General features: G+C 36.2%; 1 protein-coding gene across 4 annotated transcripts in view; it reads right to left on the bottom strand.

Moving 5' to 3' along the window:
• Positions 1 to 13,941, bottom strand: part of LOC133076118 (NEDD4-binding protein 2-like 2) — a 74,403-nt gene extending 60,462 nt beyond the window's left edge. For 2 of the 4 annotated variants that reach the window (XM_061170551.1, XM_061170554.1), the window contains exons 1-5: positions 13,809 to 13,941; positions 10,901 to 12,168; positions 5,225 to 5,349; positions 916 to 1,004; positions 455 to 531 (exon numbers count right to left, since the gene is read on the bottom strand). In XM_061170551.1, the coding sequence (XP_061026534.1) occupies positions 455 to 531; positions 916 to 1,004; positions 5,225 to 5,349; positions 10,901 to 12,168 (1,559 nt within the window). In that variant the 5' untranslated portion in view covers positions 13,809 to 13,941. Of the gene's footprint in view, positions 1 to 454; positions 532 to 915; positions 1,005 to 5,224; positions 5,350 to 10,900; positions 12,169 to 13,808 lie in introns of those variants that run through there. The other 2 variants (XM_061170552.1, XM_061170553.1) reach the window with 2 other exon arrangements.
• Positions 13,942 to 18,182: the final 4,241 nt, after the last annotated feature.

The raw sequence follows: 18,182 nt of genomic DNA, 5'->3' as shown, positions 1-18,182 counted from the left end.
ATAACGGATCTGTAGCAGTAAAGATGGGAAAAGGGGAGAGATAAAAGCACCAGGTGAAAGGGTGATGGGATCTAAAATGGGAAGGAGATGAAGTTGGAAAGGCAATGCAGAGAAGTGGCCTAGCTAAAAAGCAGAGGGAAAAGTCCTAACTTTTCTCTCAGTTTTCTGCATCTCCATTAGCATTAAACAAATTGGGAAACAATGCAGAAATTCACATAAGAAAAAATAACAAACACACTTAACAAGGAACATTTAATGAAATTTAACAGTGCAAAGATCCTCAAACACCTTGCATTTAAGTCAATGTTCCTCTTAACAGAAAGTGAGTAGTAGTAGCCCGTATTCACAGGTACCAAAGATATAACAAGCAAAAGCTAGTAAAGAAATTGACCATGTAAAGGAGAAAAAAAAGAAAAAAAAAGATAAGGGATTACAAATTTTTTGAGTGCCTTACTTTTCTAATTCTTCGGGATCAAATTTCCACCAAGTTTCAGGTTCATGAAACTCTACTCTGTATCCTTTTCCTATGGCCTACACAAAAGAAAGGAAGAAAACAAAAACCCAGGGAATATGTCTTAAAGTAAAAAGATGGCAGACAGATATAAATTTCACTTAGACAATACTTCTAAATTTGCTCAACCAAGAAAAGTTTTACTTTTAAAATAATACAGTTTATAAAAATTTTAAGACCACTTAATGGACAAATTCCAATTACTATCCTCAAGTCCAGGCAAAACTAACAAGATAAACATATTGCTTAATAAGCACCATTCCCAATTTTTAAAAAACTAAGCAAATGAACACACCTCTTTAGAGAACAAGGACAAGTGTTTTAATAATAAAGGTCAATGTAACCAAAATTTCAGAATATGAAAAAAATGATAATATAAAAACTCTCTCATATCTCATATTTACCATTTCCACATATGGTTTCATTTCCCAAGCTTGTGTATTAGTGTTGTCTATAATAACTGGAGATCTCCCCTGATTGATAGCTTGTTTTGCTGAAATAAAAAATAAATTTAAAAAACAAAAGCAAAAAACAGAACTATTAGATAAAAATACACAAAATAAAATTTAAACATTCATTAAGAAATTTCCTACATCCCTGTACTTAAAACCCAAACTGTGCCATCTTCTGAGTTAGAGCCATGAAAATAAAAGGACTCTGCTATATTAAATGGAATAAAGAGACATAAACACATGCAATGTATATTCTCCAGACCAGATGCTGGTTTTGACAAACTAGCTGTAAAGGACATTTTGGGGGTAAATATTTTGTTGACCTTAACAGCTAATAAAGACTTCAGTCTAGAGCTTTCATTTACAGAAAATGTAGGAACAAGTTACATTTGAATATGGTCTGAGTATGAAAAGAGGAAAACATTTATTGACATGGGAAGATGGAGACTGTTAAAAGAAAATGGCAATTTATAAGATAACATGTAAGTCTGATCTTATTTTGGTTAAAATATAAAGGTGTGGGAAGAGTTACTAAGACACCAAAAGTTGTCTTCTAGGTGGTGGGAATATATGCATTTCATGCTTATCTTTATTTTCCAATGTTCTATAATTACAAATAATGCTTTTGAAGTAAGACAGACTTAAGTTAAAAAAAAAAAAAAAAGTGCTATGGATTTATCATTACTTATATACCAAGTAGCTAAATACCACAGTTCAACTGACTGGATATTTCTTAGGACTATGATTCTGAAATTGGGAGTTGAGCTAGAATGGAACTGTTCCAAACTATATCTCCCTCTCCCTATGCCATCTCTTCCCACATAAGGTGAGAATTACTGCCACAGTGAGCCACTCATAATGGCAGGAATGTGTGTACCTCTTAGGTGTAAACAGGCGAGATAATTAAGAACCCACTATAAAATTTAAAAGGCTGAGGCAAAATGCAATGATATGTAAGTTTTGCTGAGATTTAGAATTCAAACCACTAAGTTCTACACAATGAAAACACTTATATAAATGCCTAAGGGCAGACAGAATTCTAAAGGTTAGTTAAGTGGTAATGACTATGGTGGAATATCTATTTCAGAGAAGATGTCTCTAAATACTAAATTTAGAATCTAAGTCATAAATAGGATACCAAGATGCTATCAACTCCCACTGCTCCATCCCCAAACAATGATCAAAACTTCCATTTTTAAAAAAAGTATTAATTTTCCTAATCTCTGACAGGCTTACACCTCCAAGGAGTTATGTCCTACAAAAGGAGCTTATTAACCAAATAAATTTCTGATTTGCAGGAATGGGGAGATTATTCTCTTTCCATGAATAATCATCATCCAATACCACATTCCAGCGTACTCCAGGAGAATAGAATGCCTAAGTAAACAATGTTTGACTACTCAAAGAGAGTCATTTTCTTAAACAAATTAACCACCATACTCTAAGAAAGAGAATAATGACACCTTGGAGATATTTTTAACTTATAAGCGGTTAAAGATCAATTTAGATTCTTCTAATAAACATGAGGCAGATACATATTCCCAGAATAATACCCAGCACTTAAAAGTATTCAATAAATGTTTGTAGAAAAGAGAAATTTTGCCCTAAATTAAATGTAATGCTCAAAATTTTCAAAATGTCTAATGACTGCTAGTTATCATTGCTTTGAAAAAGGTAAAAATTACCTTGAAAAAGCCCATATTTATTATACTAATAAAACCAGTAGTTTATCTACACACCAATATGTTCAGCAAGTAGAATTCACATGGCACGAACATTTTAATGAAATATTCTAAACTAGTATTGCAAAAAGAAAAAAACGTTTCACAGAAACAAACTTCCCAGTTCACCAAAGGTATACTGGCTCATTCCACTTATCACCTACTTCTACTCCCCTTAACTCTGGGCCAATAACTCCAAGCATTTTTTGGAATTGTAACATCATCATTATTTGATTTGGGCAGTAACACTGCAGCATTTTAAAAAATCAAAAAGCATTAATATTGTAAAATATTATGCTACTCTCTTTAAATTTATGCTACTCTCTAATATATTTGGAGAAATCCTAGAACCAATACTAGGAAATAATCTTATAATCAAACTTATCTAACATTTAAACTTTTTACTCAAAAACATCCTCAATGAAATTCCTTACTCTGAAAATTGACAATTAAAAAAAAAAGCATTTATCCTGTTTTTCCTGTACATACTGTACTTTAGGGTAATCTTAGTTGCTAGTTCTAGGCAAGAGGAAGTTCTTCATTACAGAAGAATTCTAGCTACTAAACACAGAACGAATGAAAGTCCTAGAAAATCACCATTTTGCAACCTTTAATGAAATAACTGATTAAGGAAACAATTCATTGTTGAATAAAACAGGGATTAGGCTGTCCCTTTGAAGCTACTGATCTTACCATCACTAAAAATGGGACAACCATTTACTTCCAAAAAAAAAAAAAAAAAAAAGGTTGAACCTAATAAATCCTACAAGTTAAATGATTACCACAAGGAAGCAAACCGACAACTATAGGCTATGGGACACTCTACAGAACCACCAACCAAGTTTCTGCAATAAGTTAATGGTATGAGGGCAAAAAGAGGGAAAACTGCTATAGATTAACTTAATTAAAAGAATCATAAAGCCAAATGTACTACAAAGACCTTGTTCAGATCCTGATTAAAACAACTGTAAAGAAATATTTAAGACAATAGGGGAAATCTGATTACAGACTATATTACATGATGTCAAGGAACTGGGTTTGGTTTTGTTTTTTAGGTGTGATAAATGGCACTGCAATTAAGTAAGAAAATTTACTTGAAATGTATGAAGTATGATGTCTAGAATTTGTTTTTTAAAAAATACTTCAATGGAGGTATTTGTAATGAGGTGGATGGAGTTAGAGTCTGTCATACAGAGTGAAGTAAGTCAGAAAGAGAAAAAGAAATACAGTATGCTAACACATATATATGGAATCTAAAGAAAAAAAAAAAAAAAGGTCATGAAGAACCTAGTGGCAAGATGGGAATAAAGACACAGACCTACTAGAGAATGGACTTGAGGATATGGGGAGGGGGAGGGGTGAGATGTGACAGGGTGAGAGAGTGTCATGGACATATATACACTACCAAATGTAAAATAGATAGCTAGTGGGAAGCAGCCGCATAGCACAGGGAGATCAGCTCGGTGCTTTGTGACCACCTAGAGGGGTGGGATAGGGAGGGTGGGAGGGAGGGAGATGCAAGAGGGAAGAGATATGGTAACATATGTATATGTATAACTGATTCACTTCGTTATAAAGCAGAAGCTAACACACCATTGTAAAGCAATTATACTTCAATAAAGATGTTTAAAAAAAAAAAAATACTTCAGCAAATTAAAAAAGGAGGGGGGAGTGAAAGCAAAAGGGTTGAAGCCAATATAGCAATATCTTGATAAGTGATAATAATTCTGAGTGATGGGTGTGTGGGCTACAATGTAATCTCTCTATTCTAGGTTTAAATAATGTTTCATCATCAATGCATTTTTAATTTCTTTTAAAAAAGAAATTAGACTATAGTATAAGCATGTACTTACATAGTTCTAGATCAATAGTTTTCAATCCTGACTGCAACATTAGAATATATGGATAACTTTCAAAAAAATACCAATGTTTAGATCCACTCCAAATCAACTAAACCAGAATCTCTGAGGCTAAGACTCAGGCATAAGTTTTTTTAAAAGGTCCCCAAGTGATTCAAATGTGCAGCCAAGGTTAGGAAAGAACTACTATTCTGAAATGAAAAGAAAGTGACCCATGTACCTCTAAAAAATGTATTAAGTAAATTTTTTGTAGAGTGACATCAATGAAAAAAACTTTTAATATTCATGGGCATTAATATTAAGCCTTAGAAAACATTAGCATTACTCAAGGAAATAACTTTTGGGAATATGTAACAAAAGTATCAAGAGTTTTCTGAGTTTTTTCATGAGGCATAAAATAAAGTCTATCAAAATATCCTATACCTCTATTGTACCAGCTTATGTACACTATTTACAGTTTAAAAAATATTCTAACCACATTCTCTGATTTTCACAACCTCAATCAAGTAGGGCAAGTATAATTATCACTGCTTCTACTAGATGAAAAACTGGGTCTCAAAGCTCTTTCAATGGCTTGTCAAAGTCATCCAGCTGGTAAAAGTAAAAAGTTGAGAATAAAAATTCAGGTATTCTGACTCCTAGTCAAATATTCTATCCCAGGAGACTTGGCCCAAAACAAACCTCTGTTCTGGTTCCAGTCATGGGCATCACCAAGTTGATTAACATTATACCTGTACCCATCTTGATGGTGAAAATAGTCATCAGTGCTGAACACAATGCCATCACGACTCTGACCAAGCAGAATTCTGTTAATAAAAGAAATCATAAAGGTGCCATTTACAATATAAAATCTATAACCGTCAGAAATAAGCCACAAAGGAAAGGTTATTAAATGAATTTCTGGTACATACTTATGAGTATATTGCAGATAGACTAGCACAGGAGCTGAACCTTAAAAAAGCTTTCAGATTTCAAACATCACTTCACACTTAAATCTACACAGTAATAGCCAGTAATAAAAACTTTTTAAAGTGGCTTTTGTATTGCAACTTTTAAAAACACTCTTCAATCCCAAAATGATGTCAACTATTATCCATGATTTAACTTTAGTGAATTTGTATTTGGTGTCTAAAATTGCCTAAATTTAGTGCAACAGGTAACCTAAAAGACAAGTAAGCCTAATAAGCAAGCAATTTACCTGAGGAAAACTATATTTGACTGAAGACAGCTTTGATAAACTCATTCCTATGAAGCACAAACATCTATGACCTGAAAGTGGAACTTGAGGTTTAACTCTGTGAAACAACCTATGATCCTCCAGAGTAAAATCAAATTTAAAATTTTTAAGAGATTAAATTACTAAATGAAATTAATAACTAAATGCTAAAGAATACACTCTCAGAACAAGGCAGTGGTACTCAAGCTTTGTTCTCACAATATGATACCATCTTTAATTCCTAAGCACAGAGAGACTGACAAGTGTTCAGAATGTCAGAGAGTTCCCATAACCAGTGACTCATGAAAGAGACTGGAGGTGTGCTGAGAAAAGGGAAAAGACAGTAAGGATAATTTGGATCCAACAATAACAAAAATATTTTGTTATTTATCTTCCCTCCCTCAACCATTAGGCAATTGGATATCATTCTATTGGGGTTGGCCAAAAAGTTCGTTGGGGTTTTTCCATAAGATGTTGTAAGATGGTATGGAAAAAATCCGAACGAACTTTTTGGCCAGCCCAATATAATTTCTTTTTGAGATGGGGAAGGGAGTAGAAGGTGGTAGAAGGGATGATACTGTCCTGGGATGATTCAAGAATACTTCCTAATAAAAAGTAATAGGAAGGATTTCAACTATTAAGATAACAAACATCTCTCCTTTCCTCAGGTTATAATAAAATTGTATATATTTTACAATAAAAATAAAATCACATATGTAAAAGTTTAAAAATTTAATATACATTTTCACTCATAGAATTATAGTTCAAATTACTTCAAACAAACCAAATTAAAGTAAATGGTTTAAATTATTTGTTTGCTTGTTTGGGAGGCTGGAGTTGGATTTCTTTTTTAAGCAGCCATAATTTTCCCAAAATATACCATCTAACACATTTGGCATCTTACTTGCTTATAAGAGACAACCCAGAATATAAAAATGCCACAATATTAGTATTCCAAACCGAAGCTCAATCACCTAAAAAGATCTTGATCATCATCAACCATATGATACCTAGTTACACTCAACAATACCAGAAACCTGATACCATCTTTCCTAAATACCTTATGTTTCTTTTCTTTTTTCTCCTGTTCTATTACTTTATTAGGTGATCTTTCAGATGTTAATAATAACATACTACAAGAGCACAGGAGCTTTTGTATCCAAGAAATGTTTAACCTCTTCCAAATAAAAAAAAAAGTGGGGAGGGAAGGGACAGTAAATCAATTTACATCATTAAACCAAGTCAACATCAAACATGAGTAAATCTCAATGAAGAATATCTTAAATATATAAATCATAATTAAAGCAAGTAATTTTAGCTTGGAGAGACTTTTTCCTCCCAGACTGCTCACACATCTTTTCAAAATTCCCTGAATTATCTCCAATATACCTGTATCAATCTAGATATATCTGATGTCATACCAACCATTTGAACCAAAAATAAATTATTTAAGAATATTAGTATTTTCAAAATTCTTATAGTCAGATTCTATCAGAACCCTCACAAGTTAAGACAGGTACTAAAATGGATTCTCAGAACATCAAAATTTACAACTTTGAAATATCAAGTATCTAATAAAAAATTCAGACGTGGTCCCACTGGCCACTTGATTTGTATTTTTTCAAAATCGCCATCTTTTTTGAGGACCTAGTATGTGCCAATCATCTTACATATATACATCTCTGACCGCATCGAATTCTCACAACAACCTTGCCAATATGGTATTAAATCCAGAAAAGCAAATAATTTCAGAAATCAGGCCACCAGAATTACATAAATAGTGGTGGGAGAGCCAAAACCAATGGCTTACAAGATCCCTGCCTCCTGGAATTCACGCCCTTATATAATCCGCTCTCCTTGAGTGTAGGTTTGAGTCAGCAACTAGCTTCCAACTAACAGGATATGGAATTTCATTTCCAAGATTAGATTATGGGGGGGGGCAGGAAGTGGCTCACTTTCTCTCTTCACATTGTGAATGGGGAGAGGCCCAAGTAGCAAAGAACTGAAGGGACTCTCCAGCCTACAGACAGCAAGGAACTGAGGCCTTCAATCCAATAGCTCACAAGGAACTGAGTCTTGTCAACAAGACTTGTGAGAGATATTCCATGCAGATGCTCCCCAAGACAAGCTTTCAGTCCAAAACACAGCCCTAGCCAACATCTTGATCATAGCATTGTTAGAGACCTTGAACCAGAGGCACCCAGATTCCTGTCCTTCAGAAACTGTGAGACAATAAATGTTTGTTGCTTTAACAACTCAGCTTTAGGGCAATTTGTTACACAGCCATAGAAAACTAATGCACTCTGTGCTTATAACTTTCACTTAAGTAAGAACAAGTGAATCATATTCTTTAAACCTCATTTTGAGAACCCTATTCCCCCAAATGGTCTACTACAGAGTTAATTTTCATATTTTATTTTTTTAATTTCTAAGGACCATATATATTTTTGTAATATATCATGTACATTTAAAAATAGAAGTGATTGGCTTCCCTGGTGGTGCAGTGGTTAAGAATCTGCCTGCCAATGCAGGAGGCACGGGTTCAAGCCCTGGTCCGGGAACATCCCACATGCCACGGAGCAGCTAAGCCCGTGCGCCACAACTACTGAGCCTGTGCTCTAGAGCCCGCGAGCCAGAACTACTGAGCCCGCATGCCACAACTACTGAAGCCAGCGTGCCTAGAGCCCATGCTCTGCAACCAGAGAAGCCATGACAATGAGAAGCCTGCACACCGCAACGAAGAGTAGCCCCCACTCGCCGCCAACTAGAGAAAAGCCCACGTGCAGCAACGAAGCCCCAAAGCAGCCAAAAATAAATAAATTAAAAAAAAAAAATAGACGTGATTTTCCCAAATAATTCTGAGTAAAACTGACACTTCATGAACCCTTTACCTCCTGACGTACTGAGTGGCCTTGCATACCCACCTGGTCCAGCTATCAATAAATAAAAAAATAATGCTGTCTTGTGTAGCTTATGCTACATGCTAAGAGTGGTAAAGGCAAATCCTACATGAGTTCAGAAGGAGGATTACTGAGGGGTGAGATGAGAAACCAAAACCTCAAAAGTGGAGGCATTTAAGAGAACCTCTGAATAAGTAGAATCCTGAGAACAATGAACGGACAAGTATTATGTCTCCTGCAATGGACGGCAGGGTACTAGTCCAAGCGCAGAAGGATATGAAGATAGGTAAGGACTAAATTAAGGAAGAAAGGGACTTAAATACTATCCCAAAAGAATGTGAAATTTATCTAACCCCCTATAACTCATTACCACATAGCAATATTAAACAACATTATCTTTTAACGTTATCTTTTAACGCCCCAAATCAGTTCAACTCTGATCCTCCAAATCTTTATTCCTTTTTTCAAAGCTCATTTGGAAAGCTAAATCCTACACGAAACCATTCCTCACTAGAGAATATGTGGCTTTATATCCAATCCCAAACAACCATTTCTACTTCATTCAAAAAAAGTACTGACCTAAAGAGAGACTCCTGCTTCTTTAACCAAGCTACTCAAAGTCAGGAGTCAGGTATAGGGCTACACATGTGATAAATATTAAAGTGAAGGATTAGATAAGAAACACACTACCATTTACATCCCCAGTTTGATCTCTTAGCAGTTTTTGTAACTTCTCCCAAGTCCTTTAACCTGAACTCATTCTTTTTAATAGACTGTACTCCTTCTAAAAAATGAAAAGACTATAATTCATCTCACAACACTGTTACATATGGAAGTACTAAGTTGTAAATGATAACATAAATGGTATTTGCGACTGTAACTTCCATTCTTATTATACCTAATTCCTCAAATAAAGAAATATACATATTATATATAATCACCTCTGTCATCTCCCACTACAATTATGTCTCCTTGAAATTTTACTGAATTACCACCACACTTTATTCACTTTCAGTTTCAACATACTCCAATATGTTGTTCCAAACCTAATCATTCTTTCTGACATTTATTCTGTACCAGAAGCCCTCGCTAGGCGATCTCTTCATCCAATTTCCAAATTTCAACTTTTCTTTTCTCTGATATTATATTCTAAATCTAGAAGAATGCCCATGCTTGTAAGACAACTTCACTCTTAATTTCTATTCTTTCTAAAGAAGCACTGAAATTTCATTTTCTCTACAAAATCTTCACTGCAAAGGAATCAAAATACATAGACTTAAATTCAAATTCATTTACAAAATCACAGCTTACAATCTAGCTTGAAATGTCTGCATCATAATTTAATCTTTCTCCAATTTCCTGCTTCTGAAGAAATTTTGTTTAGGTGGTTCAGAGTGTCTTGCAAATAAATACAAAACATTTACAAAATGGTTCCTTGGACTTTTTTATCCTCACCCAAAGACATCAAATAAATTTTCTTTTTCTCCTTATCTAGCATAAATCTTGAATCATCCTACATAAACTACAAAGAATTTGTATTGTTTTTCTTTGTGCTATTTTTCACAACTGCACAAATGTACTGGAATGCATCAATATTCTGTTTTTAAAATGTAAACAAAAACAGGAATTTTAAACATTTCGGCACACGATAAAGCATCATCAGTTCTAACTCCATTAATTCAGATATTGCTCATTTCAAACTCCTTAAAGAAACCAAAAAAGGTTCTCTCTGTCAATAATGGTATGAACACAGCACAGTTCTTAAGACACACTCAAAATTCCCTTCCTTGGGTTATCTCATTTGCTTCTCACAATAATTCCAGAAAAATAAGCATTACTCATTTTATTAACAGCGAAACCTGTCCAAGGTCACTAAGTGAAATAACTGAGCCAAAGCCCAAGTCTTCTACCCATGAATTCAACTCCTCCTAAATAGCTGACTTAAAAGGGAAGGCCAGCACAGTTCTCAAATAGCATTTGCTTTCGTCATCGTCCTAATTTTACATGGTGAATCTATATTTAAAGCCCTTAGCAGAATCTTAACATAAATATATATGCCAATTATCCTTTCCTGTATCAGAAAACATCTTTTAAAATATTTACCATCAGATGCCATTCTCAAGTATAACAAATTAAAGATTTTTTACTAGAAACATAAAAGCATTTGCCACTGATTACAACTATCATTTATGATTTTTAAGTAATAAATTACCAAGTATTCACTTGGTATCCTTTACTTACCGAGACAATGTTGTTTTCCCAGAACCAGGCAAACCTCTTAAAAGAATAAGTAACTTCTGCAATTTATATAACTTTTCCTCTTGAAAATGCTGGTTCATAAACCTGTCAGTTCCATTACGCTTGTCCACAGAAGGATCTTTCCAGCATCCTTCACTGGTTTCATAGAAACCATTATTTGCATATTCATCTTGCACAGTGTAGCCATTTCTAGAGGGGTGGTCACTACTGGTAATGTCACTACAGTCAGTATATTCATTGTTCTGATCAAAAGTCAAACAATTCCAGTTAACGTGACAACTATTTACATAATATCCATTTTGCATCTGAAAGCCATCTTGGGCATGGAAAATATTTGATGATGGATTTGGTGGAACGTTGAATCTTTGAATATTTAAGTGATAGTTAAAACTGGGAAGATGAGGGCCTTGTGGTACTATAAAAGAACGCATTGATTGCCACTCAGGCCTGAAGGAAGTAAATGAATTGCCACAAAAGGTAGGTATTACTTGGCCATTATAAGGATATTTACCTGGCTCATTCCGAACACACTGCTGATAACCCTGCTGATAACCCCAATATGACTGAAGATCACTGGTAAAATCTCTTTTCTTTTCTTCTTCAGACTCTAACAGATTATTATGGCCCTGATAATATGGAATGAGTTGTTCCTCAGAGGGTTCACGTTCCTTACAACTGCTTTCTGAATCACCTTTTTCATTTTCAAGCTCTTCAATTTCTTTGTAAAACTGGAATAATTCATTGTCAATCTCTGATTTTTTAGAATTAAATTTCTGTTTCTCTTTTCGTTCTCCTTTCCAATCTATACCACTGATAGTGCCTGCTTGATTCCTCCTTTCATTACATTTCTTTTTCTCAGGGGGTTTGTAAATGGGTCCTATAAATGCTTTACTTGTGCTATATATCTCATCATCTGTGGATACCAGTGGAGGACGTGTATCCCGTAAAACTTGTGAATCAACAGAATTAATAACATCTGGCCTATTACCAAACAACTCATCATGCACAGGTTTCAGCAAATTTGTAGTTTTGGTTTTGTCCTCCTGAGGATAACTATGTCCTCTGACATCAGTGATGGTCACAGGGACCCAATCATTTCCAGTTTTCTCTTGCTTTCTCTGAAAATTAGCATTACCATGATGGGGGAAAACATATGCCTCTTCAGTAGACTTCAATTTCTTATAGCATGGTTCACTTATTAGTTGTTCCCCATGTCCCATGGATTTAGCTTCAATTTCACCATAAGGCATCTGAAGAGCAAATAAATCACAGAATTAACAGCTAATATTTAAAAAAATCTAAACAAAAGTTTCCTCAGAAACAACAGGAAATAAACTTAATTTGATATAAGCATTTAATAACATTTTCCCAAAATGCAAAAATTATAAAATTGTAATTTTATAGCCACTTACTATTGTTATGACATTATGATTTAAAGGAGGGGTCTCATTGAAGGTAAATAAACATCCTTTTTTTAAAAAAGATATATCTCATCTTTAATCTAAATGATGTATTTCTGAATTTAGAGGATATAAGCAAGAATTTAAGCAAGCTCGGAAAACTGAATCAGTAATATATATTTTGATGATATAGACATACAATTGTATATTAAAAGGAAGAGTAAGGACTTCCCTGGTGGCGCAGTGGTTAAGAATCCACCTGCCAATGCAGGGGACACGGGTTCGAGCCCTGGTCCGGGAAGATCCCACATGCCGCGGAGCAACTAAGCCCCTGCACCACAACTACTGAAGCCCGCGCGCCTAGAGCCCGTGCTCCGCAACAAGAGAAGTCACCGCAATGAGAAGCCCGCGCACCGCAAGGAAGAGTAGCCCCCGCTCGCCACAACTAGAGAAAGCCCTAGCGCAGCAACAAAGACCCAACGCAGCCAAACATAAATAAATAATTTATAATAAAAAATAAATTAAAAAAATAAAAGGGAGAGTAAGTCTGCCAACCAAAGTGACACATATCCAAACTGGTTGTGATAAATTGCATCATAAACGTCTTCCTGTTTAAAATCACTAGGTCCTTAAGCAAACCTCAGACAACCACATCTCATTAGCAATCAAACGTCAAATTAACTGCAATGTCAGTCTTTATGGGTCCTACTCTTACGAGTAGTGTAAAAGTGGTTTCCAAGTGGGTGTATTACGTTAATTTTAAAGAAAAAAATAATAACTTCAGTTGTACTGAGAATGACGGAAATATGTCATATTATGTTTAAAAAATAAATCTGGCAACTCCCCAAACCAAAGCCCTCATCTTTTCCAGGTTTGTCTATCTCGAAGATAAATTCTGCTTCCCTTGAAATTTTTTGGGGGACCCTCAAGAGTACAATTCAAAAGCCTGTGTTAGTCAATACTTCATTCCGCCCGCTCTCTCGTCTTCCCTTCTCGAACACGAGAGCAAAAGGAAAGGGCAAAGCGACGAACCAGAATGACACAGGTAGGCCCTAGAGAGGCTGAAGGAAGATACACCTGGAGAGAACGCCGTCCTCCCGGAAACAGCACCGTCCCAGGCCGCTTCTCACCTTCTCATTTCCTCATTAGAAACGGCAGAAAAGTCCCAAGGAAGAGAAAGGAGGTTGCATTAAGAGAGAGAGGCCTATACACGACCTGAACCCTAAGGCCTCCCGACCTCCAAAGAGGGCAGCACGGGCAAAAGAGCGTCACCCAATTTCTCTATCCCAACGGAGACACGTTCAGGTTCTGTCTAGGAATTCCAAAGAGCTCCGAGGCCGAAAGGTTTACTCCCGGCTTCTACGTTTACGGCTAAACGAAAAGGTTCAGGCAAGCGCAGGGGAGAACCCAACTCGCTAATGGAAGAAGGAAGAAACCGGAAAACGTCAACACCACAACCCCACCTCGCCGAAAATGGGATGTCTACTCACCTTACACCACAGTTCTGCATTGACCTTTACCTCTCAATAAAGAAGGTGAAAGAAGCACTGAGACACTGCCTAAAGCAGAGACCGGGAGGGACTAAAAGCCCTGCACTTAGCAGCGGAGCAACAAGCCTGCCCTCCCTACGCAAGATGGCGGCCACCTCACGGTTGCCCCGGCAGGAATTACGGATTCTCGCCAGGCATTGTGGGAATTGAAGTCCGGCTTTCACACCCGGCCTGGAAACTTCAGCCTCTCCCAGAATCCATTGCTTGACATACGCGCTAAGGGCCATAAACGTAGACCGGAACTAGTTCTTAGGTTGGCGCCGGGAGGTTGTTTAGAAATAGCAACTTCGGCTAAGAAAGGTGGCGACCTGATTTTTAGGGCCACCCCTGAAGGAAGAGAGACTGTGAGTGCCTGGCTCCGCAAATAGAGACATAAGCTGCTCTCAGTGCATGCTTTTAAGGCTTTTTGGGAGACAAAGTCTTTTTAAAGGGGAGTTAACATTTGGTCTAGTCAACTAGGGTTGCCGACGTTTCTATGAAATGCCAGTCAGTAATTGCAGGCTCAGGTTTTTCTATCGCAGAAGAGAATCGCTGCAGCAGAGCCTTGATAACAGATAAAAGTACTTATGAGAAAAATCACTTATTGTCACAGCTGTCTTTTGTTTAGGGAAGGAAAGACCATTTACTGAGCTTTCCCATTAAAAAAGTCGATTTGTGAAAAGCGCTTCTATAGAACAGCGCTTGGTAAAAAATAAGTGCTTTGTAAGTGTTTGTTAAATGAGAAATAACTACAAACCGAACAACTGGCAATCCTCAGTTCGGGGTCCCTTCCCTCTTCCCACCACCTTCCCACTCTCTCTAGACCCGCTCCTTCACATGCGTTCTTTCCTGTCCCAGAAAGGGAAACTGCTAATCTCTTCATACGTATTTAAATAAACCCGTTGCGATAGCGTTTTAATTTATAAATATAATAGTTAAAACCACAGTCTGGAATATTTACATTTGATTACTTAACAGCCTTACGACCAAGAGGGCTCACCAAAAGCAATCCATCCCCTTACAGTGAAAGACTCGTCCTCAAATACAATTTCTCTCATCGACCTTTATTTGATCATTCCTCGTGATTAGATTCAAATTATGCATCATCGGTGGAAACAACCACATAAGTGAAATTGTGTCCTTCCTCGGGATATTACCTCCGGAGGCACAGGATGTCTGTCTGTCCATTATAAGGTGATACTAATTTTTATCACCGGATCAAGGTGTTGTCCAGTTTCTCTGCTGTTTGTTTTCCCCCTTGCAACTCACAAGCAATCTGTGAAAAGATACTTTGAGACCAAGCAAATGTCTTGTTCCTAATCAAACTCTGCCTTAAGGTTTTGCCTCCATTGATGATTCTTACTGCAATTGATCTTTGCAATGATAGTTACAAAATGTTGATTTTTTTCCCCCTAACTCCTTCAAGCCCTCCCCATTTATTAGTCCTGATGCTACTATAAAGCCCTCCTTACTTATTTACTATCAGTATGAATTTATGAATTCTTTTTTGTTCAAGACGTTATAATCCATTGCTGTTCTTATTTATTTGCTTGTTTATTAATAGACTATTTTTAGGACAGTTTTAGGTTCAGAGAAAAATTGAGTAGATAGTACAGAGTTCCCATGTATCCCCCTCACCCCACATACAGTTTCCCCTATTATTAACCTCTTACAGTATTATGGTACATTGTTACAATTAATGAACCAATATTGATACAGTAATATTAAGTACAGTCCATAGTTTTTCAGATTTCCTTACTTTTTACCTAATGTCCTTTCTGTTCCAGGATTCCATCCAGGATACAATATTATATGGAGTTGTCATTTCTCCTTAGGCTCCTCTTGGCTGTAATAGTTCCTCAGGCTCTACTTGGTTTTGATGACTTTGGCAATTTTGAGGAAAACTGGTCAGGTACCATGTGGGATGCTCTTCTGTTGGAATTTATATATGCTTTTCTCATGATTAGACTGGGGTTATGGGTTTTTGAGGGGAAGACCGCAGAGGTAAAATGTTGTTTTCATCACATTGTAACAAGTGTACATACTACCAACATAATTTATGATTGTTTATGTTGCACTTGATCATTAAAGTCGTGTTTATCAGGTTTTTCCACTGTAAAGTTACTCTTCCCCCCCCCACCCCTTCCATTCTGTACTCCTTGGAAGGAAGTCACTGTGCCCAGCACACACTTCTGGAGTGCTCTCCCTTCATTAGGGTATTTATATAATTTGTTTGGAATTCTTCTGCATGGGAGATTTGCCTCTTCTCTCCCACCCTTATTTATTTTGATGCTCAGATTATCTGAGATTTGGCCAGCTTCAGGTTGGCTCCTTTTGACCTACACATTGAGCACTTCCTTATCTTGTGGCACAACAAGATTTTCCAGACTTGTCCTGTACATTCATTACTCCTACCCTAGAATCAACAATTTCTCCAAAAGTCTTGATATCTTTTGTTTTTTTCTTGGAGAATGGTATTTAGAAGCTAAGACCTCGGCACTAAGAGTGCTTATTGATACTGGGGTATTATTGCTTTCAGGTCATCTCAGTAGACAGAAGTGGGGGAGAGGGGAATAGATTTTTTTTTTCATTTAAGAAATCATGAATGTTGATACTTACAATTCCAATTGAATTCCACAGTGTTCTTTGTTGCCTTCCCCATTTCATATTTGTGTCTGCCTTCTTCAACAGTGAGAACCTTGTTTCCTCACAGCACATTTACTTATTTGCCTAATCCTGCATAAAATAGTTTCAGAATTGCTACATTCACGTAATTACCCATAAAACAGTTTCAGAATTTATACATTCACATAATTACATAAGCAAGTCTACTAAAAAGGTAGTTTTTCTTCCCCAGACTGAGGGTTGAAAATCGAAGTACTAGGAGCAAAAATGACTTGGATTACTTCTCTCGCCCTACCCTATCCCACTTCAGTGGTTTTAAGTTAGTCATTTGAAATACACTTGAGTTCATTTGTTTCTATTTCCAGTTTTAGTTTATTTTTCCTTCCATTATTGATAATTTCATTTTACTTTTGGAATATGTAGAATAATATGCTTGCCAAAGTATAAACCATACAAAAAGATATATTCAGAGGAATATCACTCTCCTCCCTATCTCTCTTTTTCTTTTAATTAATTTATTTTTTATTTGTTTATGTTTGGCTGCAGTGGGTCTTCGTTGCAGTGCAGGCTTTCTCTAGTTGCGGCCAGCGGGGGCTACTGTTCATTGAGGGGCACGGACTCTAGGCGCGCAGGCTCAGTAGTCGTGGCATTCAGGCTCTAGAGCGCAGGCCCAGTAGCTGTGGCCCACAGGCTTAGTTGCTCTGCGGCATGTGGGATCTTCACAGACCAGGGATCAAACCCGTGTCCCCTGCATTAGCAGGTGGATTCTCAAACACTGAGCCACCAGGGAAGTCCCTCCTCCCTATCTCTTGAACACTTTTTCCTGCCACCTTTTTTTATGTATACAATTTTATTGTTTCTGATGTATCCTTCCTATGTTTCTTTTTGCAACAATAAGTAGATATATGTATGTTTTTTTACTTCTCTTTTCTTCCTCCAGAGTGAACATACTACATATGCTGTTTTGCATTTTGTTTTTTTCAGTTAACAGTATCTTCTGGAGATCGCTTTGCATCAACTTATTGAGATCTTCTTCATTCTTTTTTTACAGCTGAATAGTACTCCATGGTGTGGATGTACCATAGTTTATTCACTTAAAATCTGATGCTTGAATGTTTAGGTAGCAACCAATAATGTGCAATCATAAATAATGCTACAATAAATAACCTTCTGTTTTTATATTTTAGGAGGTCTATCTTTAGAGTAAAGATAGGATTGCTAGGTCAAAGGGTAAATCTATATGTACTACATATTGTCAAATTGTCTTCCACAGAGGTTGTATCATTTTGCATTCCCACCAGCAATATATGATAGTGTCAGTTTACCTGAACTGTTGCCAATGTAATGAACGAGAAATGGTATGTCAGTGTAGTTTAATGTATACTTCTCTTATTATGAGTGGGGACAATTTTTGTATCTTTTTTGTGGATTGTCTGTCTTTGGCTCATGTTCTATTGGAATTTTTAAATCTTTTTTTTTACTCAATTAAAAATGTCTTTATATATTAGGGATATTAGCCCTATATCTGGCATATTTCTTGGAATATTTTCTCCTAATTTATGTCTTTTTTTTACTGTGCTTGGGGGTTTTTTTCCATGTAAAAGTTTTTTATTTTTATTTTTTGAGGGGTAAAACTCATCATTCCTTTATTGCACCTGGACTTTAAGTCATAGCCAGAAAGCATAACACAGGGTTAAGAGGAATTCATTC

The sequence above is a fragment of the Eubalaena glacialis genome, chromosome 16 (genome assembly GCF_028564815.1).
Source record: "Eubalaena glacialis isolate mEubGla1 chromosome 16, mEubGla1.1.hap2.+ XY, whole genome shotgun sequence".
NCBI lineage: Eukaryota > Metazoa > Chordata > Mammalia > Artiodactyla > Balaenidae > Eubalaena > Eubalaena glacialis.
This window is presented reverse-complemented; position numbering and strand designations above follow the sequence as displayed.